This window comes from Tamandua tetradactyla, chromosome 15, assembly GCF_023851605.1.
Source record: "Tamandua tetradactyla isolate mTamTet1 chromosome 15, mTamTet1.pri, whole genome shotgun sequence".
NCBI classification, from domain to species: domain Eukaryota; kingdom Metazoa; phylum Chordata; class Mammalia; order Pilosa; family Myrmecophagidae; genus Tamandua; species Tamandua tetradactyla.
Window position 1 is genome coordinate 38,337,222 of NC_135341.1, and position 23,618 is coordinate 38,360,839.

Sequence of the window (23,618 nt, forward strand, 5' to 3'; positions counted from 1 at the left end):
CTTGCTGCTTTCAAGATCCTCTCTTTCTCTTTGACCTCTGACATTCTAACTAGTAAGTGTCTTGGAGAACGCCTATTTGGGTCTAATCTCTTTGGGGTGCGCTGCAGTTCTTGGATCTGTAATTTTAGGTCTTTCATAAGAGTTGGGAAATTTTCAGTGATAATTTCTTCCATTAGTTTTTCTCCTCCTTTTCCCTTCTCTTCTCCTTCTGGGACACCCACAACACGTATATTTGTGCGCTTCATATTGTCCTTGAGTTCCCTGATACCCTGTTCAAATTTTTCCATTCTTTTCCCGATAGTTTCTGTTTCTTTTTGGAATTCAGATGTTCCATCCTCCAAATCACTAATTCTATCTTCTGTGTCTTTAAATCTGTCATTGTAGGTATCCATTGCTTTTTCCATCTTTTCTACTTTATCCTTCACTTCCATAAGTTCTGTGATTTGTTTTTTCAGTTTTTCTATTTCTTCTTTATGTTCAGCCCATGTCCTCTTCATGTCCTCCCTCAATTTATCGATTTCATTTTTGAAGAGGTTTTCCATTTCTGTTCGTATATTCAGCATTAGTTGTCTCAGCTCTTGTATCTCATTTGAACTATTGGTTTGTTCCTTTGACTGGGCCATATTCTCAATCTTCTGAGTGTGGACAGTTATCTTCTGCTGCTGGCGTCTGGGCATTTAGTCAGATTTCCCTGGGTGTCGGACACAACAAGGTTGTAAGATTTTTCTGTGAAATCTCTGGGTTCTGTTTTTCTTATCCTGCCCAGTAGGTGGCGCTCGTGGCACACGTTTGTCTGCGGGTCCCACCAGTAAAAGGTGCTGTGGGTCCTTTAACTTTGGAAAACTCTCGCCGTCCGGGAGGTTCGCTAGCCGAAGCGGCTTGGAAGAGTGCCAGCCGGCCCGGGGTCCGAACGCGGGGAGGGTCGCTGGCCGCCGCAGCCCGGGAAAGCGCCCGTCCGAATTTCCTAGTCGGCCCGGGGCGCGAAGCGTGGCGGGAGGGCGCCAGCCGCAGCGGCCCGCCCGGGAGAGTGCACGTTCCCGGGGAGTCACGGGTTTGGAAGGGCCCCTCCCCCGTCACCGTTCTCCGTGGCCTGGGGATTTCCGATCCAATTCTCTCAGTTGGTCCGGGGGGCTGCGCGTGGTGTGGGTGCCAGCCGCCGCGGTTTGAGGGGACCACCTGTCCAATTCTCCCAGCCGGCCCGGGGAGGGGGAAGGGAGTGACTCCAGCTGCTTGCCGCCCCGCCCGGTGAAGCCCGCGCCCCTCGGCGATCTCACCAGAGCGGGTTCTCTCAGCCAGTCAGCCGTTCCAGGATGGCGTACGCTGTCTTTTTATCTCTGTCGTGGCTTTGGGAGCTGTTCTGTATCATTTCTACTCCCCTAGTAGCTGTCCTGGAGGAGAAACTAAGATCCGCGCGTCTTACTAAGCCACCATCTTCTCTGGAAGTCTGTGATGGATTGTTTTTCTCTTGCTGTTTTCAAGATTCTCTTTTTCTCTTTGACATCTGACATTTTGGTTAGTGTCTTGGAGTATGTCTGTTTGGATCTATTTTGTTTGGGGTACGTGGCACTTTTTGGATCTGTAATTTTAAGTTTTACTTAAGAGTTGGAAAATTTTCAGTGATAATTTCCTTAATTAGTTCCTCTCCTCCTTTTCCCTTCTCTTCTCCTTCTGGGATGCCCACAACATATATATTTGTGCACTTCATGTTGTCATTCAATTCCCTGAGCCCCTGCTCATAGTTTTCCATTCTTTTCTCTGTATTTTCTTTTGACTGTTGGATTTTAGATGTCTCATCCTCCATTTCACTAATCCTATCATCTGCCTCTTGAAATCTAATATTGTAGATTTCCACAGTTTTTTCATCTCTTCCACTGTGCCTTTCATTCCCATAAGTTCTGTGATTTGTTTTTTCTGACTTTTGATTTCTTCTTTTTGTTCATTCCTTGCCTTCTTTATCTCCTTCCTCAATTCATTGATTTGATTTTTGATGAGGTTTTCCATGTCTGTTCAAACTTTCTGAATTTATTGTTTCAACTCCTGTATCTCATTGGAGTTGTTGGGTTGTTCCTTTGACTGGGCCGTATCTTCAATTTTCCTAGTATGATTCGTTATTTTTTGCTGGCATCTAGGCATTTAATTTCCTTTATTAGTTTATTCTGATGATTGTTTTCACTATTTTTTTTAACTTTTTTTATTAATTAAAAAAATTAAACAAAACATTTAAATATCATTCCATTCTACATATACAATCAGTAATTCTTAATATCATCACATAGTTGCATATTCATCATTTCTTAGTACATTTGCATCGATTTAGAAAAAGAAATAAAAAAACGACAGAAAAAGAAATAAAATGATTATAGAGAAAAAAAAACTATTCACTATTTTTATCTGGGGTTTTCTTGCTGGATGACTTTGTTGTGTCTCTTTTCTTTGACATTCAGTTCAATTTATTCTAGACCTCTAGCTTAGGTTTTGTTTAACAGATCAGAATTTTTTAGTTCTTGTTTTCTTGTTTCTTGCCCTGCCTGTATGGTGCCTTGCCGTGCCCCCCCCCCTGCCCCCCGACTTGGGAAGGTCCTCTTAGGTATTATAGACCCCAGCCAGATTTTCACAAACCAAACTGGCCTCCTCTCATGAGGAAAGAGTCACCTCCATCAGTTTTCCCTGAGGGTGAGACTCAGCAGATTGAAAGAGTTTCCTATGAAGCCTGTGGACTATATTTTTCCTATCCTGCCTGTTATATGGTGTTTGCATGCCTGCAGGACCCACCAGCATAAGGTGATGTGGTATCTTTAACTTCAGCAGACTCTCCCTGCTGGGGGCGTGGTTGAAACAGAGAAGGCGGTTGTAGGCTGGTTTTAATTGCTTGTTTTCCAAACCCTGGGGTCTGAATTCCTTGAAGGAGGGATTCCACCTGAGCTGGGCCTCACCCCTCTCCTCCAGACAAACTCTCAAACAAGCTTAATTCTGTCCATGCCTGGGGCACTTGGAGCCTGATAAGCCTTGCAGCTATATCCAAAGAGCAGTCAAGCTGTAGAAAGGCAGCCACAAAAAAGAAAAGAAGAAAAAAAAAATCCTTTTCAGAACAGGACCCTTGTTCTCGGGTTTGCCAATCAAGAGCTTAAGTTGGTACGTTCCTTTGTGTATCTCCAGGTCCTATGTGCCCCCTCCTTTCCTTCAGGGCTCAGACCCTTTCAAGTATTTTGTGCTGTCCCTTCCAAAAAAAACCCAGTTTTTTCTTTCTTTTTCCATCAACCCTTCCCCCTCTACACCAGGGCAAAAACCAGCAACTCAGCTTTTATTTAAGGTTCAGCTGAGCTGGGGGCTATTTTTAGTAGTCAGAATTTGTTAATTGATTCCACAATTCAAGCTTGGTTGTACTCAGCCGCTGCTGCTAGTCAAGTCTTTCCTGTCCCCTCTGGGAAGCAGCCTGTGGGGGAGGGGCACTGGCCACCTTGGCTTGGGAAACTCATGGTTCTGAGTGGATTCACAGCCATTACAGCTTATCCAGACTGGGGTACGCTGTGTGTTTGTTCATTGACATTGCCCCAGCAGTTGTTCTGTACTGTTCCTAGCTATTTACTTGCTGCTGTGGAGGACGAACTAAATTCTACACCCCACCCACTAAACCACTATTTTGGCTCCTTCCCCCCTTCTTTTTTAATATAGGCATTTAAGTCAATAAATTTTGTTTGGTTCTTTTGTGTAATTTCTTTCTCTTTATTTTGTTTAGACTATGTTTTCTAAATTTCCCTTGCTCTTTTTATGTGGTCTCCTTTATCTCATTGTAAATGTTTGAGGCAGCTGTTTTAAAGTATTTGAGTCATAGTTCCAGTGTATGAACTTCCCCAGGGATAGTGTCTGGCAAATTCTTTTTTTTCTCTTAATGAGCCGTACTTTACTATTTCTTCTTGTGCTTTGTAAATTTTTTGTAGAGAACTAGATGTTCTGAGTGTTACGTTGTCACAATTCCAGAAATCTAGTTCTCAGTCCTCTTGTATTACTAGATTTTCTATTGTCCTTCTTGTTTTTGTTGTTGTTATTGGTTTGAGCCATAAATTTATGATTTTTTTTCCAAACTGGTTTTGCTCCAAATGCAGATTGGAAAGAGAGAGAGAAAAAATAGGTTCTGCTTATTTATGACTCCTCTGCAGTTTTTTCCTGAAGGGAGTTGGAACAATTAGAGTGCTGAAGAATTGGTTACTCAGAGATTTGAAGTATCTGATCCAATACAGTGACCAGTGATCAGATCACACACACCTAAAGTTTTTGAGGCCTAGTGTTATATAACCCACCTAGCATCAGGAAGCTGCACCAGGAGCTCGGGCTGTAGTTCCCACTGTGGCCTTCCATGCCATTGGGCATGGGCAATGGTTGCCACTGCTGGCACTGGTATGGAGGGATTCACCCATATTTAGCTACAATTTACCAGCGTTGTCCTTCAGCTCTTTCCTGGATGCCACATGATGTTGCTCTAGATTACAGTTTCAAAATAGTTGATTCAGAATGTTACTGCCAGTTTAGTAGTTTGGTCCAGGAGCTGATTGTAGAGCTTCCTGCTCTGCCATCTTCCCTGTATCCTCTATCCTAAAGTAGGTTTTTTTGAATAAGACAGAAGTAAACTTATTTTAGTAATCTCACAAGGCTGTTTGTTTAATCTATAATTGATAACAATGAGAATCATATTGTTAATATTTATTTTAGCACTTTACAATTGACAAAGTACTGCCACCTATATTACTGCATTAGTCTTAATAAGAATCTTGGAAGGTAGATATTATTCCATTTTCTAGGTGAGACTAATAAGGCTTGGAAAGAACGAGGGATTTGCATTTGATCATTTAGTCAGTAGTGACAAGACCACAACTTGAACCCATATCTTTTTATTTTTTTTGCATATCTTTTTATTTATTTAAGATTTTGCATATCTTATTATGTTAAGAGTTTTTAAAAAGACAGCTTGAAAATAATCCTAGCTTATTAAAATGAATATGTATATATATTTATGTCCCAGAGGAGGTTTAAGATAGCTAAATTGTTGCTTACTATGTTATGTTCTGATGTAATTTTTAGGCCTAAAAATAAATCTCTGTTAGAATAAATTACCATATCACTAAGATGAAATATTAGAAGCAATATGAAGTGTTGAAAATGAATATTTCAGTATCCTGTTGCATCATCTATAATTCGAGACTGCCCAGATATTTACTTTTGCACTTACAAAAAAGGAATAATGATAAAATTTTACTAACATACTGTTATGTAGCTGATTGAAGGAAAACAAAAATACAAATAACTGATCCTTATTCTGAGTTGACAATAAAGCTATAGGTATGGAAGAAATCTTCGTTAGTGGGTAGACCCTCTCATAAAGGTTTCAATTTTCTTACGAAAAAAATATTAATAATAAAAACTGCTAAGGAGAAAGTAATGATACTCAATATCTGTATATATATATGTATATATATATATACACTAATTATATTCTAATTATAAGAACCTTTTACTACTTTTTTGATCCTCACAGCCACCTGTTTCATGACACATTTCAGTTAGTCATTCCAATAAGGTACTTTCTCCATAAACACTGAATGAAGATTGCCAAGAAAAGTTTGCTCTTGGACCAAGTTTTCATGTTTTCAAAGAATAAGTGAAAAATGTTTTTTTTCTAACTTTACTTTCAGAAATTACATTAGATATTTCTTATTGTCAAAATCCATCCTTCTAGAGCAGACAAATTTCTGAAGTCCATCTTTGGATTGTTTGGGGATTCTTTCTGACTAACATTTTAGTTGAGAGAAGTGTTTCTTTGCTTTGCTCTCGTTCTTTGAAGGGGAAATAGGTGTCAACTGTCCAGATTTAGGTGTTCTGCAAACAAATGTTTGACTCTTGCCTTTGGAACAAACCATATATCATGATTTAGATTTGCAGAACATTGAGTCTTTCTCCCTGGTGTCTTGGGCTAGGTTTCTTTGTAGGAGTGGTAGGATTATTCTTCAGTGCTGATAGAAAATTTCTGCTTTAATCATGATGTTTAACTGTTTTGTTGCATATTTTACAAGTAATCAGCAGTACACTTTTGGAGTTTTTGTACTTTTTTTTACAATTTTTGCTTCTTTTAAAACTGAATATAATGTTTACATCTCGAAGTGTCTGTATTTTGGGTGTCAGTCTGGGCTTGGGTTTGAGATGCACTCGAGAGTTACCCAGCACCAACAACTGTAAATAGTGTGGACACGTTTCTTCAAAAATGCTTTTGTCACACGAGATAGCGGGGTTGGCCTGGGCAGCTAGCTTGTAGTTTCCATACCACAGCCTCCAGGTAGTGCCTCTGCTTCATCCCAGCAGTCGCCATCACTTCCATGCTGTGGAGACCCCATAAGAAAATGAACCCATATCTTTTGACTTTAAACCCCATGTTCTAGTTTGCTAGCTGCCGGAATGCAACTCACCAGAGATGGATTGGCTTTTAATAAAAGGGGATTTATTTTGTTGGTTCTTCAGAAGAAAGGCAGCCAACTTTCCACTGAGGTTCTTTCTTACGTGGAAGGCACAGGATGGTCTCTGCTGGTCTTCTCTCCAGGCCCCTGGGTTCCAACAACTTTCCCCGGGGTGACTTCTTTCTGCATCTCCAAGGGCCTGGGCTGAGCTGCAAGTGCTGAGATGAGGAATGCCAAGCTGCTAGGCTGTGCTACGTTGCGATCTCTCATTTAAGCACCAGCCAATTAAGTCAAACGTCACTCATTGCAGCAGACACGCCTCCTAGCCGACTGCAGATGTAATTGGCAACAGATGAGGTTCACGTACCGTTCGTTGGCTTATGTCCGCAGCAACAAGATTAGGTATGCTCACCTGGCCAAGTTGACAACTGAATCTAACTAACACACCCCATGTTCTTTCTATGAAACCATACTGTCTTCATGAACTCATACTGCCTGCTTGATTTGATATACCATATATGCTGCTTTTAGAAACTAAAGGTTCACTTATTTAAGTGACGAGGCAGAATTCTTAGACATATAAATATTATGTTCAGGAAGTATAGATGAGTCTTCTTTCATTTGGATAAGAGTCATGAACTTGAAGGACACTGCTACTAATTCACATGAGTTTGAAAAATCTTCTACTTTTCTAGAGATGTATTTCCTAAATTTTCCTCTCTCTTCAAACTTCTAGCACTTGTCTTTTATTCATATTCTTGATTGATGACCTTTAGAGAAGCAAATCAAAATCAGTAGACTCAATCATAAGAGAACTTCTAACCAACTTCTAACTAACCTTAATCTATGCTTTTATACTCTATTATGCTTTTATACTGCATTATTGTTCTTTTTATTGTAGATGAACTGTCCACATTCTCAGTTATTCAGGGGTACTCCTGTAGCAATTGTCTCTTTAGAATCATGCATCATTAGTTCCTCTCTTTCAACTGGGTCACATCAGCATCAAACAGACCATATTTTTCTACCATTAAAAAAAAATCCTGTCTCAAGCCCAAATCCATCTCATCTACTTCTTGTTCTACTTCCTCTTTGAAAGAAGTTAATCTACTAGCTGTCTCTATTTCATTCCTCCCATTCTCTTTCTCTCTCTTTTTTTTTTTTTCTCAGAGTTTAGGTCTTTTAATTTGTCCCAGAGTCACTGAAGCAAAAATCATGATAAAATATTCTGCTTTCGTTTACAACCCACAACACAGAAAAACTATTTGTAGGGGAAAAAATGCTTTTGGGATGAAACTTAAGATAGATGCAAAGCTTACAGATAAGAATTAGCTCTATCATTAATTTCTTTACAAAGTTTATATAAATATCCAGTCAAAACCAACAGGGCATCTCCCTTGAAATGTTATCTATACATTATTTCCAAGCAGACCACAAGACTGTGTACTGTCTTGGAATGTCCTCAGAAGGCTTTGTCATTGATCAGGTAGTAGAGTAAAAATCCCAGAATCCTTTCTTTCGAATGAAAGAGGGATAGACAGACAGGGACAAAAGAAGCTATTCAAATTTCGTCTTTTTTCCTCATGGTTTACGGTCTCCTCCTCTGCCTCCTTTGAACCCTCCTCACCCTCCAAGGCCTCTCTGGCCTCCGCCATCACTAAATCCTCCTTGGCCTTCTTTGCCACCACCTCAGCCTCCAAATCCTCCTCTGTCTCTACCACAACCCCCAAAACCACCTTCGCCTCTAGGGTTGGCCAGCCCAGTACAAAGTAACTTTGTTTCCATCAATTTCACCATCTTCCATGGCCTTCTTGGCAGCTTTGGCATCTTCCTCACTGTTGAAGTCTGCAAAACCAGACCCTTTGGAGGATCCTGTTTCCTGGTCAGTGACTGTCCTGGCACAAATGGAGCCATCAAATAATTCCTTGAATGTCTCTTCAATGGTGTCCTCAGACAGACCCTTGACAAACAGAGTTTTGAATGGCTGGCTTCTTGCATAGGTGATCCCTTAGGCCCTTGCAATCCAGCCTGATTGCTCTGCCCTCAATTACTCTTTTATTACAGAAATTTAAAGCTTCTATAAATGCATACCCTTTAGATTTGCCATTTTGGTTCTGGGGCACCTTGATAAAAGTTGCCTTCTCAAATACTTCCTGAAGAGTTTCTTCTGTTGCATTGTAGAAGACAGAGTTTAAAACCAGAGTTTTTGATTCACCACTCCAAGTGCTATTTTTTCCACTTCTATAATCTTGACTTTGCCCTTTCTCTCATATATAGAGCAGAGAAATGGATCGCTCATCAATCTCTGTTCCCTACTTTTCTTTTCAATGTTTTCTCTGCATCAGCTTCTGTGTTAAATTCAGTATAAGCAATCTCTTTACTCTTTCCATCCTTGCTGACTATTCTGATCTCTGCAGCATCTTCAAACACTTCTTTTAATTCATCCTGAGTGACTTTGTAAGGCAGATTTTTTGCCCAAAGTGTTCTGGCATCTGGATCTTTCTTACTGTCTTTTCCCTTTGGTTTCTTTAATTTCATTAATGAAGACTTTTGAACCTATGAGCTCTAAGGCTTTTTCCAGGTCTTCAGCAGATTGAAAATGCACATAGCCAAACTTCCTAGACACACCAGTTCTGACATCCACAGCGGCAAGATCATTTTTAGCAAAAAGGTCACTGATCCCTGTTTTCAACTCAGGAGCAGATTTGTTGAAGTTCAGATTTCCAACAAAAAGATTGAAAGCTATAGTTTCAAATGCTTCTGCTTTCTGTTTCTTGGCTTCAGGAGTGGCTTTCTGCGTAGATATTTCCTTCTTTTGTTTTCCAGGCGCTTCTTTGACAGGCTTTCTCTTCTTCTTCTTCTTCCTTTTCTTCCTCCTCCTCATCATCCTCATCATCTTCCTAATCATTGTCATCTTCCTCCTCTTCCTCATTATCCTCTTCATGTTCCCTCATGCTCTTGGCCTTCACAGGAATAGCTTTTGTAGGAGCTTTCTTTCCTTTGGCTGGTGTAGTCTCCATAGCTTCTTCTTCCAGTCATCTTCATCCTTATCATCGTCTTCATCATCTTAATCCTCATCCTCATCCTCTGAGTCAGAAGTAGTAGCTTCTGCTTTTATCACTGCTGGCTCAAATTCATCCTTTTCCTCATCTCTGTCATCCTTCTTGGCATTCTTACTATTCTTTGCTCCCTTGGCTGGGGCCAAGGCTCCCTTCTTACCAGGAGTTGCCATAACCACTGCCTTGTCATGGTGGCTCCCTTTCTGCCAGATGTTGCTACAGCTTTGTTTGGTGTAGCTGTCTTCTTGGCTGGTATGGCTGGTATGGCTGCTGCCAGAAGTAAGTTACTTTCTTGGCAGGTGTAGCAACTGCAACCTTTTTTATTGGGGAAACCACCATCTTCTTGGCTAGAGTTGGTGATGGCCTTCTTGCCTGTTTTCTGAGGAATGACAACCTCTTCTCCACTGTATCTTCTTCTTCATCTTCTGAGATTTCCTCATCATTTACTTCTTTTCGAGGGGGGAGCTGTTTTCTTGGGGTCACCTTGATTTTTACTGGCCTTCATGAGCTTCACCATGATGGCGGCTTATGACAATGGACTGTGGGGTGGACGAGTGGTATAGATGAGCCCTGAGAAACACAGGTGATGTGTATGGCAGCCACAGCTACAGAAGATGCCAAAGTGCAGCCCTTGGCTGCCAGCTAGAGCTAGACCCACTTGTTCTCTCTTGAACCTGCTCCTTTCAGATTTTAACCCATACCATTGTCACTAAAACTGCTCTTACCATAGTATAAGCTTTTTTTTTTTTTGCTGTGACCAAGTGTGATCCATTACAGGAATGCAAAGCTAGCCCACCACACAAAAATTGATCAACACAGTGCACCATGTACACAGAACAAAGGGGAGAAAAATATGACCATCTCAGCAGATACAGAAAAGCCTCTGACAAAACCTAGTATTCTTTCCCAACAAAAACACCAAGAAAGCTATAATTGAAAGGAACTATATTGGTTTTTTAAAAATTTTTTATCGCTAATATATATGATACTGAAAAGTAAAGTATAATTTTGAATATTTTAATATTTAGTATAAACTAAACCAGTTTCAGTACATTTTCTCCACCAAGTTAAAAGATTTTACTTGCTGAATCCTGTGGTCAGTGCTCAGTTATCATCTTACTCTGTTAGGATAATTTAACATAGCCAATCAGTCAATTCACCTTGAAAAACTGTCTTCATTTGGCTTCCACACACTGTACTCTTTTGTCTCTTGCTTTTATGCTGCTCCTTCTCAGCCACCTTAAATATTAGTATGACCTGGAATTCAATGCTTGGACCTTTTCTCTGTGGACACTCATTCCCTTGATGCTTTCATCCTGTCTCATGGCTTTAAATACCATTTATATGCTGACCTCCAGCCCAGTTGCCTCTGCACATGCTCTTCATTATCTGATAAGAATCTCAAACTTTTAATATGTTTAAAATCAAATTTCTAGCCTGTTTCTCTTGTTGTCTTCCCCATCTCAGTAAATGCTTCTGTTCTTTTAGTTATTCAGGCCCAAACCTTTAATTCTCTTTGGAGTTATTCTTGACCCGTCTTTCTTTCTCATAACCCACATTCAACTATCAGCAAATCTTTGTGGCAATAACTTCAAAATATATCTAAACTCTTGTAGGTGGGAAATTAGGATTTAAGGGATGATTTTAATTGCTGAATCATTATACAGATATTCCTTTTTGCTTTCTGGTATATTGTAGTAGACAGAGGGAAATACCTGAAACTTTTGAATTGTAATCCAGCTGCCTTGATCTCTGATAATGGTTGTATAGACTTTATCTTGAGCCCTTGTGATTATAAAAACCTTGTGACTAACCTTCACTTGTACCCTTTTATCCAGTTTTTTTACTTTAGTGTTTGTGATACTAATGTCTATTAATGAAGGGTCCTAGGTCAGTCTAGAACAAACTCACCCCAAGCCCAAAGTTATCTTGATAATGAGACTGGATCTAACCAAAATGTGTCCACCTAACATGTACAGTAACTTAGACTTTAACTTACAGGTCACCTATACTTCATTATAATACTTGAAATCATGCCCATCATCATATGAAGGCTGCCATTTTCTTTCTTAAGTTCTATGACTAAGCATGTAATCAGTCTGCATATGCCCAATGATTAGATCACCTCTGATTACATCATCTGGGGCCATCTTGCTCATTATTATAAAACCTGTCCTTTTGATGCTATAAAATAATCAGAATTGCTTCAGGTCAAGGAGACAGATTTTTGGGCCCATAGGCCATCTGATCTCCTGCTGTGTGCCTTGTAATAAACTTTTTCTCCCTTTGAAACTCAGTGTCTCAGCAGTAGGCCTTTGGAGTACATTAGCTGCCTTTGTCTGGTAACGCTCTGATCATTGCTTACCGTGTTCTACCTTGGTTGAAGTCACTATACGTTTTCACCTAAATTATTTCAGTAGCCTCTTTTTTTGTCTTTTTACATATTCCTTTGACTCCCAGCAATTTGTTCTTAGATAAGTAACTATCCAGAATATTCTTTTCAAGCTATAAAACCTCACTTAAAACCTTCCAAAGACTTCCCATCTCAGAATAAAAGCCAAAAATGACACCCCATGCCCACTTATCACTCATGTCTTGTCTCCTGTGCTTTTCCCTTTATTCTCATCATGTTAGCCTTGATGGCATGTTTACCATTCTCTGAACACACTGGTATATGCCCTCTACTGGGTCTTTGCACTGACCTTTCTCTTTTCTAGAAGATTATTCTTTTAAATGTCTTCATTACTTTTTTCCTTACCTCCCTCATGCCTTTACTTAAGTGTACTCTACTCATTGAGGCTCTATTTAAAGTTGCAAATGACCCCTTCCTCTACTCTTCCATACCCTCTTTCTTCTTCCCTGTTAAAATTTTTCTTCAGAGCACTGATCACTGACATACGTTTTACAACTATTTGTTGATATTCTTTCTCTCCAAATAAAATGTAAGTTCCATGAGGGTAGGAATTAACTTCTGGTTTGAAATTACTTTCATTAAAGCAAAGCATTTAGGATCTAAGTGGAAACATCATTTTAAGACAGTACTTTTCACACTAGATTAAGTAAAGGATCCGTTTTTAAAATGTCTAATCTGTGTGGACTGGTACTTCTGCAATCTGCAAAATAAAATAAAAATGAAATACCAGCAGAATGAAATACGATGTAAAACAGAGCACCCCAACTTTTTATTTGATTCAATAGATAGGAAATTCCTCCATCAAATTTCTGTAAAAGTTTCTAAATGCTTACTCTCAGTTCCTATACTATAATATGTTACCAGTAACATATTCTCCAGGTGCCTCCAGTTCATGATTTTGAGCTGTACAGGAACAAGATACAAACTCTGTTTTAGTAAAAGACCCAGACACTTTGGCATGCAGATATAGGGGGGAAGATAAATTCAGTTTGGGATATAGTGAGTGTGATTATCTGTTAGTCATCCAAGTAGAGAAGATGAATAGGCAACTAGTTAAAAAGAGTATAGAGTTTAGAGGAGAGGATTAGACTGGAGATAATAAATTTGGAAGTCACTGGCCTATATATAGGTGTTATTTTAAGTTTTTGTTAAAGGTATTGTTGTGCAGTCCTTTAAGATTGGGTTCACAAGTGGCCTTCTAAGAATATTCCCTGACTTCTTTCCCACCTCTCTGCCATCTTCCCCTCACCCCAACCTTTTCATTTTCAATTCCCTATCTTTTCATCCACCCTTTTCTTTTAAGGGCTTGGTAATTATATTTCTTTCCTGAACCTTCTTCTCTCACAGTACTGGTAAGGTCATAATGAGGCTATTTGGTTCTTTCATGCTTAAACTACTCCAGTATAGGGATAGTATTTGTTTATCTTATATTCCGTGCAGAATGACATCACTAGCAAAAGCATAGAGACACAGAATAGCCCAATGTGTACCCAGCAGCTTCAAGTTGCTCAATGTTAAGAAGACAAAGGTTCAAGTGACTGTAGAGAACTGTAAGAAGCAGATAGAGTAAGATCATGCTGAATCTCACAGTCTTTGGGAAACTGTTTTAAAAGGGGGCTGGGAAACATGGTCAAATCTGCATTATAAAGAGGCCGCTGTTCCTGATATTTGGTAGATATGCAGTCTTTGCTTGTTAAACTGAGCTGGAATCCTTTTGTTTGTTGTTAAATTGAGCTGAAATCAATATGTTCAGGTTTCAGATGTTTAATGTGCAAACTAAGAAGGAATTATATCGTCAAACTTAAGTGGTAGGTATGAGGTAGGCATAAATGTGTAGAAGTGAGAGATAATATCTGATTTCAAGATTAGAGGGAGAACAAGAATCCTTGGAAGACAAAGTTTGGAAGGCAGAAAGGAATGGGATCCAAAGTACAGACATAGAGACAAGGAGAGTCTCAGTGCAGATGCTTTAGGTTTATACAGATGGTAGTAGGAAGTTCTAGTAGAAGTTCTCTTCTGATAGGGTTCATGTGTTCACTCTGAAGGAGGTAAAGTTATATGCTGAGAAGCAGAAGGTGGAAAGGCTTGGAGGCTTGGAGAGAACAGGGAGAGTTTAGAATACCTATTGCAGAGTGTGGGAGAATAAGTTGACAGGAAATGTTGAGAGCCTAGTAAAGTTTGGTAATGGTAATTTATGGTGTTAAGCAAATCTGCCTTTGTTTTGGAAACATAATTCAGCTACACACACACCCCTCTTTTTTTAAGATAAATTCATTCAGCTTTCTGGTTTCTCTAATAGGATTATAAAAGTTATAAGCGAATAAAAAACCTGGACCTTTAATTTCCTACCTTTTGTTCCTCTTGAGCTGCCCTGTGAGTGTATCCTGAGTTTAGTTTGTACTGGAACTTATGTTTTTAATGAACCAAATTGTAAACTATTGCTTGCTAAAAATGTTTTTGCAAGAAAATGACATAGTTAAACTTTACATTTAAAGAACAGAACTAAGAACTCAATATATCCATCCCTCGGGCTTATCAACTGCTAATATTTTGCCACATTTGCTTTGTCATTTTTTCTTTCTATACAGTATATATATATATATATTTTTTTTTTTCTTGGATCATTTAAGAGTAAATTACAGACTTAATGCCTCTTTACCCCAGGAACTAGTATTCACCAGATAATTCACCAGAATGCAATTACCAAAACTAGGAAGTTAAAATTAATATCAAATCTACAGACCATATTTAGATTTCATCAGTTGTGCCTACAAATATAATACATTCTTTTATAATTGTTTATTTTTCTTTGTCCAGATTTGAATCTGGAATCACAATAGTTTTCATGTCTCCTTTTATTTGAAACAGTTCTTCAGCCTTTCTTTGTCTTTCATAACCTTGATATTTTTGAATAGCATGGGCCAGTTATTTTGTAGAAGTTACCTCAATTTGAGTTTGCCTGATACTTCCTAATTAATAGATTGATGTTATACTTTTTTTATTTTTGCATGGGCAGGCACCGGGAATCGAACCCAGATCTCCGGCATGGCAGATGAGAATTCTGCCACTGAACCACCATCACACCACCCCATGTTATACATTTTTGACAGGAGTCCTATATAAATGCCATTGGGTCATTCTCAGTACATCACATCAGGAAGGACACTATGTGAATTTGTCCCATTATTGGTGATGATAACTTAAATCATGTGGTTAAGTTAGAGTCCACCAGGTTTCTGTGTCGTAAAATCACTCTTTTTCTCTTTAATGAATAAATACTTTGGAGAGAAATATTTTGAGACTATATATATATCCTGATCCTATTCCACCTTTGACCCACTAGTCAAAGCATTCAGTCTAGTGACTTTTGAATAATCTTTTGCTTTCCAAATCAGATGGAATGTATTCTGTTGCATCTTAGATAACTGAAAGTCAAATTTTATGAATCAGAATAGGATTGCTTCGTTGTAAAGTCTGAGACTCAATTCCTTTCTGAACAGTTTAGCGCACCATGGCAGGGATAAAGTAGGCAGGGCTTTGTAAATTAGACTGCACTGTGCATTTTGTTCCTATTAAATCTTTTTAGTCATTCCTTTCACCTTTAAAAAAAAAGCTGTTCATTGCACAAATCATGAATTAAAAACAGTTTAAAAACAAACTTATACAAAACAAAAACGAACAAACTTATTCTCATAAAATTCCACAATGATGGTGATATGTGAAAGGGACACAGGAACCAACTGAAAGAGTTCCTTTACAGTGGCCAAACTGAATCAGTTTAAGCAACAAAACAATATAGTATTGAATTGTAACTCAGAGTATAAAATGAATATCCATAAGTCATACTGATGTAAATTACTGAATAAATAAATGGGGTGAATAGGCAAATCTCCCAGACAGAACAATTCCAAATAATTTATGATACTCTGCCCTCAAAGAGGTGATGCATAGTTCCCCATTCTTAAAGTATGGGCTACACTTAGGACTTCCTTCGAAAGAGTTTATTATAAAATCTGATAAACATTACTACCTCAGACAGGTAATCAAGGTCTGGTAACAATGACCATCCATATGTTACCAGGTGGTGGTCATGAATTCTTTCACCCACTGTGCTCAATAACCAATTCCTGAGACACTGGCGTTTCAAAGAGAGAAAGAGTTTATTACTAAGTATGTAGTAGGAGAGCAGATCCCAGTTTAGGGGGTTCAAGGTTTTTAAGGATTTTAGCAAAGGGAGAGGAGGTTATTCTGGATAGCAAGTTCAAAGCAGGAAATTTGACAGTGTTATTACCATTTCAATAGGAGAACATAACTTGAAAAGAGGGGAGACAGAACTTTCACTTTATCATGTTGAGGAAGTTGTATCCCCCCATTTTGCTGATACAAGTGGGTATCCTTGTCTTGTTTAGTCATTGACTGTGATGTTAGGTGTGGGTTTTTATAAATTCCCTTTATCATGTTGAGGAAGTTCCTTCTCTTTCTAGTTCCCTGAGTTTTCTTTTTTAAAACATTTTTTATTGTGAAGTATAACATATACAAAAAAGCAATAAAATTTAAAATACATTGTAATGTGTAGTTATAGGGTTATCGTTTTACCATTTTAGGTATTTCTTTCTAACTGCTCCAAAACACTGGAGAAATATCAACATGATTCAACAGTCATAATTATTTGTTAAATCCTGTCTTCTCTGTTATAGCTCCACCTTGATCTTTGATCCTTTTCCTAATCTTTAGGGGTATGTAGGCTATAGCCATTCTAACTTTCCCAAGTTGGAAAGAGGTGTCAATAATGTGGAAAAGGGGATTGAAACTACTTGATGTTCTTGGAAAGGCTGGCCCCTCGGAATTTCAGGACCTATCTGGCTTAGGAATCCATCTGGAGATTTGTGCCGGTTTGAAACTGTACCCCAAAAAAGCCAGGTTCTTTAATCCTGATTCAGTACTGCTGGGTGTGATCTTTTTGATTAAGTTGTTTCCATGAGATATGACCCACTTAATTGTGGGTGTGACCTTTTGATTAGGTGGTTTCCATGGAGGTGTGTCTCTACCCATTCAAGGTGGGTTGCTTATTGGAGTCCTTTAAGAGGGGGAGCCATTTTAGAAAAAGCTTCAGACTTGACACAGAGAAGTTGGGAGATGCAGAGAGAAAATGCCCCCAGGGAAGCCTTTTGAAGAAGCTGGGAGAGAAAGGTAGCAGATGTCACCATGTGCCTTCCCAGCTGAGAGAGAAACCCTGAACATCATTGGCCCTTTCTTGAGTCAAGTGTCTTTTTCTGGGTGCCTTACTTTGGACAGTTTTATAGCCTTTGAACTTTAAACTTGCAACTTAATAAATTCCCTTTTTAAAAGCTGTTTCATTTCTGGTATATGATGTTCTGGCAGCTTTAGCGAACTAAAACAGATTTTGGTACCAGAGAAGTAGGGTCTGTTGTAGTTTGCAAATACCAAACATGTTGGAACAGCTTTTTAAATGGTTAATGTGAAAATTCTGGAAGAGTTGTGAGGATGTTGATAGATGAGGTCTAGAAGGCTTTGAAGAGACTGTTGGTAGAAATCTGGACTCTAAAAATACCTCTGACGAAGCTTTAGACAGAAATGAGGAATGTGTCATTGCAAACTGGAAGCAAGGTGACCCTTGTTTTAAAATGGCAGATAATTTGGCCAGCTTGAGTACTGCTGTTGGATGGAAGTTAGAATTTAAAGGCAATGACCTAGGATACTTAGCTGAGGAAATTTCTAAAGTAAATATGGAAAACGCAGCCTGCCTGCTCCTTGCAGCTTACAGTAAAATGTAACAGGAAAGAGATAAGTTGAGAACTGAACTCTTAGGTACAAAGAAAACAGAAATTGATGGTCTGGAAAACTCTAGCCTTCCAGAAAGTGAGAGCTCAGTGAATAAGGCCCCACAGGAGGATTTAACGAAACATGGAAGCAGTCAGTCATTACAGGACAAATGAGGATTAGAGATAGAGTTATCCAGAAAGGATTTGTGGAAAGCCCTGTTGTCTGATCCCTGCATACTACATAGAAAACTGACAAGAATGTTGCAAGATCTGTATAAACGGAATCACTGCCAGCCCGAACTAAAAGGAACAGAAAAGGGGCAAATTGAAGGAAAAATGACTTCAGAGACAGAACCATGGAAGCTAAAGTTGGGCCAGGAGAGCAGACCCACCCATACATGTGGAGAATGTGAGTTTGTCCTGGTTGGAGAGGGTGGGCTTCTTGCTTCATTGCTCAGGAAGACTTTTGGTGCCCCAGGCCTTGGAGAGGGCACTGTATTAGCTAGGGTTCTCTAGAGAAACAAAATCAGCGGGAAATATCTGTAGATATAAAATTTATGAAAATGTCTCACGTAACCATGGGAATGTAGAATCCAAGGTCTGTAGGGCAGGCTGCCAGCTGGTAATTCCAATGAAGTTCTTCAGTGAATGCTCAGGAGAGGCTGGCTGGACAAGTGTAGGAATGGAAGAGTCCAAATCCATAGGACAGGCCGTGAAGCTGGCGACTCCAAAGAAGGGTCTGGACAAACTCAACAGGAAGGGCTAACCAACTGAAGCAGAAAGAGAGACTGTCTCTTCTGAATCCTCCTTAAAAAACCTTCCATTGATTAGGTTAAACATTGCTCATTGCAGAAGACACTCCCCTTGGCTGATTACAAATGTAGTCAGCTGTGGATGCAGCTGACATAATCATGATTTAAGTTCATGAAATGTCCTCATGACAACAGACAGGCCAGCTGTTCTAGTTTGCTAGCTGCCAGAATGCAATATACCAGAAACAGAATGGCTTTTAAAAAGGAAAATTTAATAAGTTGCTAAGTTGCTAGTTTACAGTTCTAAGGTCGAGAAAATGTCCCAATTAAAGCAAATCTATAGAAATGTCCAGTCAAAGGCATCCAGGGAAAGATATTGTTCAAGAAGGCTGCTGAAGTTCAGGGTTTCTCTCTCAAGTGAGAAGACACATGGCGAACACAGTTAGGGCCTCTCGCTCAGCTGGGAGGGCCCATGGCGAGCATGGCATCATCTGCTAGCTTCCTCTCCTGGCTTCCTGTTTTATGAAGCTCCCCAGGAGGCATTTTCCTTCTTCATCTCCAAAGTGCTGACTAGCAGACTCTCTGCTTCATGGTGCTGCAGCATCTTCTGCTCTCTCTGAATCTCCATTCTCCAAAATGTTTCTTCTTTTACTAGGACTCCAGAAACTAATCAAGACCCACCTAAATGGGTGGAGACATGTTGTCACCTAATATAGCTTAAAACCTCTCTTGATTAAATCACATCTCTAGGAAGATGATCTGATTACAGTTTCAAACATACAGTATTGAATAGGGATTATTCTCCCTTTACGAAATGGGATTTTGATTGAAACATGGCTTTTCTAGGGTCCATACATCCTTTCAAACCAGCACACCAGCGCTTGCCCAACCAGACAAACAGACGCTACCACCTGGCCAAGTTGACACATGAACCTGACCATGACAAACACATAGACTGGGGATTGGGGGAAGCCTTGGCTGGATAAAGAATTCTTGGCTGAAAGGCTTTCTCTTTTAGCATCTTAAATATATCATACCACTGCCTTCTTGCCTCCATGGTGCCCATTGTGTAGTTTCCCTTGTATGTGGTGATTGCTTTTCTCTTGCTGCTTTCAAAACTTTCTGCTTCTCTTCAACATTTGACAGATTGATTAGTATGTGTCTTAGAGTAGGCCTATTTGGATTTATTCTATTTGTGATTTTTGGTTTTCTTTGATTTGTATATTTATGTGTTTTATAAGGGCTGGGGAATTTTCCCACTTTATTTCCTTAACTAATCTTCCTGCCCTTTACTTGTCTCTTCTCCTTCTGGAACACTGGTGATTCTTATATTTGTGCGCTTCACATTGTCATCAATCCCTGAGATCCAATTCAAATTTTCCATCTTTTTTGTCATTTGTTCTTTTGTACATTCAAATTCAGTTGTTCTGTCCTCTAGTTCACTTTATTCTTCTGCCTCCTTGTATCTGCTGTTGTGTGTCTCTAGTATATTTTTAATTTGGTCTACAATATTTTTCATATCTGTGGTATCAACTGTTTTTCTACTTACTCTTTCAAATTCTTATTTATCTTGAAACACTGAGAAAGGTATCTTTTTTCTTGTTATATTTGTTAGCTTCTGGCAATCAAGGAAAGCTCTGTCATATTACTAGCTGAGTACAAGCTTAACCAACATATGACTCAAAATCTGAATTACAGCCACGACACACTAAAACATCAAAATGTCCATGTTTCAACAAAAGATTCCAAAACATACAAAGTAACAGGAAATGAGGGCCCAAAGTAGAAAATAAAAGCATTAGAAACATCAATGAGGTGGATCAGCTCTGGGATATCCCGGACAAATTCTTGAAAAAAGTCCCAAATATGTGCAAAAGAGCTAAAGGAAAATATGGACCAAAAATAAATAAAGAAAGAAAACCAGGAAAATGTTAAACACAAAGTGAGTATTAATAGAATGGTAGAAATTATGAAAAGAAATCAACCAGAGCTGAAGCCTATAGTAACAAATTAAAAATTCCCTAAAGGAGTTCAAAGAATTGAAATTGTCCAGTCTCAGGAGCAGAAAGAAGAAACAATGAATAAAAGAGAGCAGAACTTGAGGAATCTGTGGGATACCATCAAGCATGCCAATATGTGCATTGTGGGAGTCCCTGAAGGAGATGTAAAAGAGAAAGTGGCAGATAAAAGAACGTTCAAAGAAATAATGGCTGAAAACTCCCCAGATTTAACAAAAGGCATGAATATAGTCATGTAAGATACTCAATGAACTCCAAACAGGATAAACCCCAAAAGATCCATACCGTACCTTGTTATAATCAAGTATCGAATGCCAAAGATAGAAACTCCTGAAAACTGTGAGAGAGTCAACGTGTCTCATACAGGGGAGTCTCATCAGAAACCATGGGTGTAAGAAGGCACTGGGAAGACATAGTTAAAGAGCTGAAAGCAAAAAATTGCTAACCGATTTTTTTTGTATTCAGTAATACTTTCTTTTCAAAAATGAGGGAGGGTTAAGACATTCCCAGATAAACAAAAGCTGAAGGACTTTGTCACCACTAGACTAGCCCTATAAGAAATGCTAAAGGGTATTCTGAAGGTGCAAGGAAAGGACACCAGACAATTGACTCTGAAGCCACATGAAGAAATTAAAATCTCCAGTAAAGATAATGACATGGGTAAATATAAATAATTGAACTAGTATATTTTTGGTTTGTAACTGTACTTTTTACTTCCTATAGAACCTAAAAGGCAAATGTGTAAAATGTAATAGTAAATCCGTGCTTTTATACTCATAATATATAAATATGTAATTTGTGGCAAGAACTCCATAAAGATTGAAGATGGAGAGGTATAGAAACATAGTTTATGTATGCTAGTTAAGTTAATAAATTGGTATTAAAGCAAAAGAGATTGTTATGCATTTAGGATGTTAAAATAAGCTCCATGGTCACCACAAAGAAAATATCAGAAAATATGCAAGCTCATAGAGATGGAAAGTAGAATACAGGTTAGCAGCATTGGGGAACAGGGACAACGAAGGGTAATATAAAATGAGTATAGGTTTCTGTTTGGGGTGAAGGGAAACTTATAGTGATGGATGTTGGTGAGGTTATTGCAACATTATGAATGTGATTAATCCCACTGAATGATATGTGGGGAGGGGTTAGGATGGGAAGATTTATATTGTATATGTTCTCACTATTTAAAAAAAAGAAAGAGAAACTGAAGATAAAATGGCAGTTGGATGCAATATATGATACTAGATTTGAATGTAAGGTTGAAAGAGAAAAGGCTCAAAAGGACATTATTGGGACTTAAGAAAAAATTGAAATACAGAATGTGCACTCAGTAACATGTTAAATTTCTTGAGCTTGATAACTACAGTTAAGGTGATAGTATAAGTGAATCTCTGTCCAAAATGTACATGGAATCATTGCACGTTCAAGGAATGTGATAGATGTATAGATGGATGGATGGATGATAAAGTGATATGGAAGGGTGACAGAATGTTAAAATTTGTAGATCTGAGTATTTGGGTTTGGGGCTATTTTGGAGTCCTTTGTGTGGGGTTTGTATTATTTCTGTAACTGTCCTGAAAGTTTGAAATTATTTCAAAATAAAAAGGTAAAAATAATAGTAAAAAATGTTGCAATGCAGTTCACCAGAGAAAATAAAGGGATGGTAAAGAAGCATGTGAAAAGATGTTAAATATTCTTTTTGATTATTAGGGAGTATGATATAACTGCATCCTATTAGAATGGGTAAAATTATGAAGAAGTAGAAGAAGAATAGGAAGAGGGAGAAATCCTCAGTTACCAAATATGCTGTTGGCAACTTCCACGTTATCCTCACACTCAGCAATAATAGTGGTCCCCTGGAGTTTCATCTATGGGAAATGTTTTCAGTGGTCCTCTGTCCTTGGGATATTTCTTTGGAATCACTGTCACCAAACTGGTGGTGCTTCATGATGGCCTTTTTTGAAAAAAATCTGATAATAATATTTGCCAGTGTATTGAACAGGAAAGACTTAGGCTTACTATTTGGAAGGGCTCTCCTGTGGTGATGGTATTTAACAGAGCTTGGGCACTGTGAAAAGTAATGACTCCATTTTGTTATATGTTTCTAGATTTCCTTTTATTGGTTCTTTAAAGTTTGGATATATATTTACCTGCTTTAAGGAAATGCTATGAATAGTGACAAAAATTTCTCTAGTTAGACAATAGTTCGACCTGTTTTTCATTTTTCAATCTGACACAGATGGGTAATACTCTTTGTTGATGTTACAGGTGCTCCATCTTCTAAACCAACTGTGCTAGCCAATGGTGATCATGGACTAGATGGGAATGATACTATAGGTAAGTGGCTTCCAGGATTGCCCACAGTCATAGTAAACAGTGTGATTAGCTCCTTTGAGAATTAGTCTTTGTGAAAGCGTATGAATTATTTCTGAGGGCATTTTTTTTTTCTTACTGGATGTATTTAAACCCAGAACTTCTATCACCTGAAGTGTCTAACAAAAGAAGAATGAGTTCCCTTTGATATTCCTTGAATATTTGTTGTAGTGGTACCATACAATAGCTGTTCATTAAAATATGTTATAGTGAAGGCCTTTGCCTACTATAACTTGAAGGCAAAGTCTCTTTCCTAAATGTGCACTACACTTAGTTTGCTTTCCGTTGCTCAGTGTTAGGAAACCTGTGAGCTATAAGTTGTAAATTCTCTCCTTTCTCTTTTGCCCTGTGACTGTTTTTTCCTTTAACTGTTAATTTTGAAATTTGTCTCCAACTTTAACTCCCGGCCCATTACTAGTGTTTTGATATTCTGTCGTCTGTTGCTGAGGTTCCTGTGGGTTCCTAATAGCCAGCACCCCTCCCCTACCTCCAGTATCTTTTTCCCCCTTTCTTTTTTTTGCATGGGCAGGCACTGGGAATCAAGCCCATGTCTCCTGCCTGGCAGGAGAAAACTCTGCCTGCTGAGCCACCGGGGCCCACGCCAGTGTCTTTTTAGTGAGCACAATTCTCGAAGTAGTTACTGGCATCCAAAGGGGGATATATTATTAAATATTTTTTTACAGAGCCAATTTGAGAGTCATGTCCTGTCAACATTAGTCTGATGCATTTTTTTAATATAAATTACTGCACTTACTTTCCATTGGTAACCAGGCT

General features: G+C 38.7%; 1 protein-coding gene and 2 pseudogenes across 11 annotated transcripts in view; 1 reads left to right on the forward strand and 2 right to left on the reverse strand.

Annotated features, from left to right (window-relative positions):
- LOC143657255 (microtubule-associated protein 4-like) overlaps positions 1 to 23,618 on the forward strand; it is a 286,603-nt gene that overhangs the window by 92,279 nt on the left and 170,706 nt on the right. For all 11 annotated transcript variants that reach the window (XM_077129454.1, XM_077129453.1, XM_077129457.1 and 8 more), the window contains one exon: positions 22,740 to 22,808. In XM_077129454.1, coding sequence (XP_076985569.1) covers positions 22,740 to 22,808 — 69 coding nt within the window. The remainder of the gene's footprint in view (positions 1 to 22,739; positions 22,809 to 23,618) is intronic.
- LOC143657736 (UPF0711 protein C18orf21 homolog pseudogene) lies at positions 5,696 to 6,343 on the reverse strand (annotated as a pseudogene).
- LOC143657262 (nucleolin pseudogene) lies at positions 8,001 to 10,019 on the reverse strand (annotated as a pseudogene).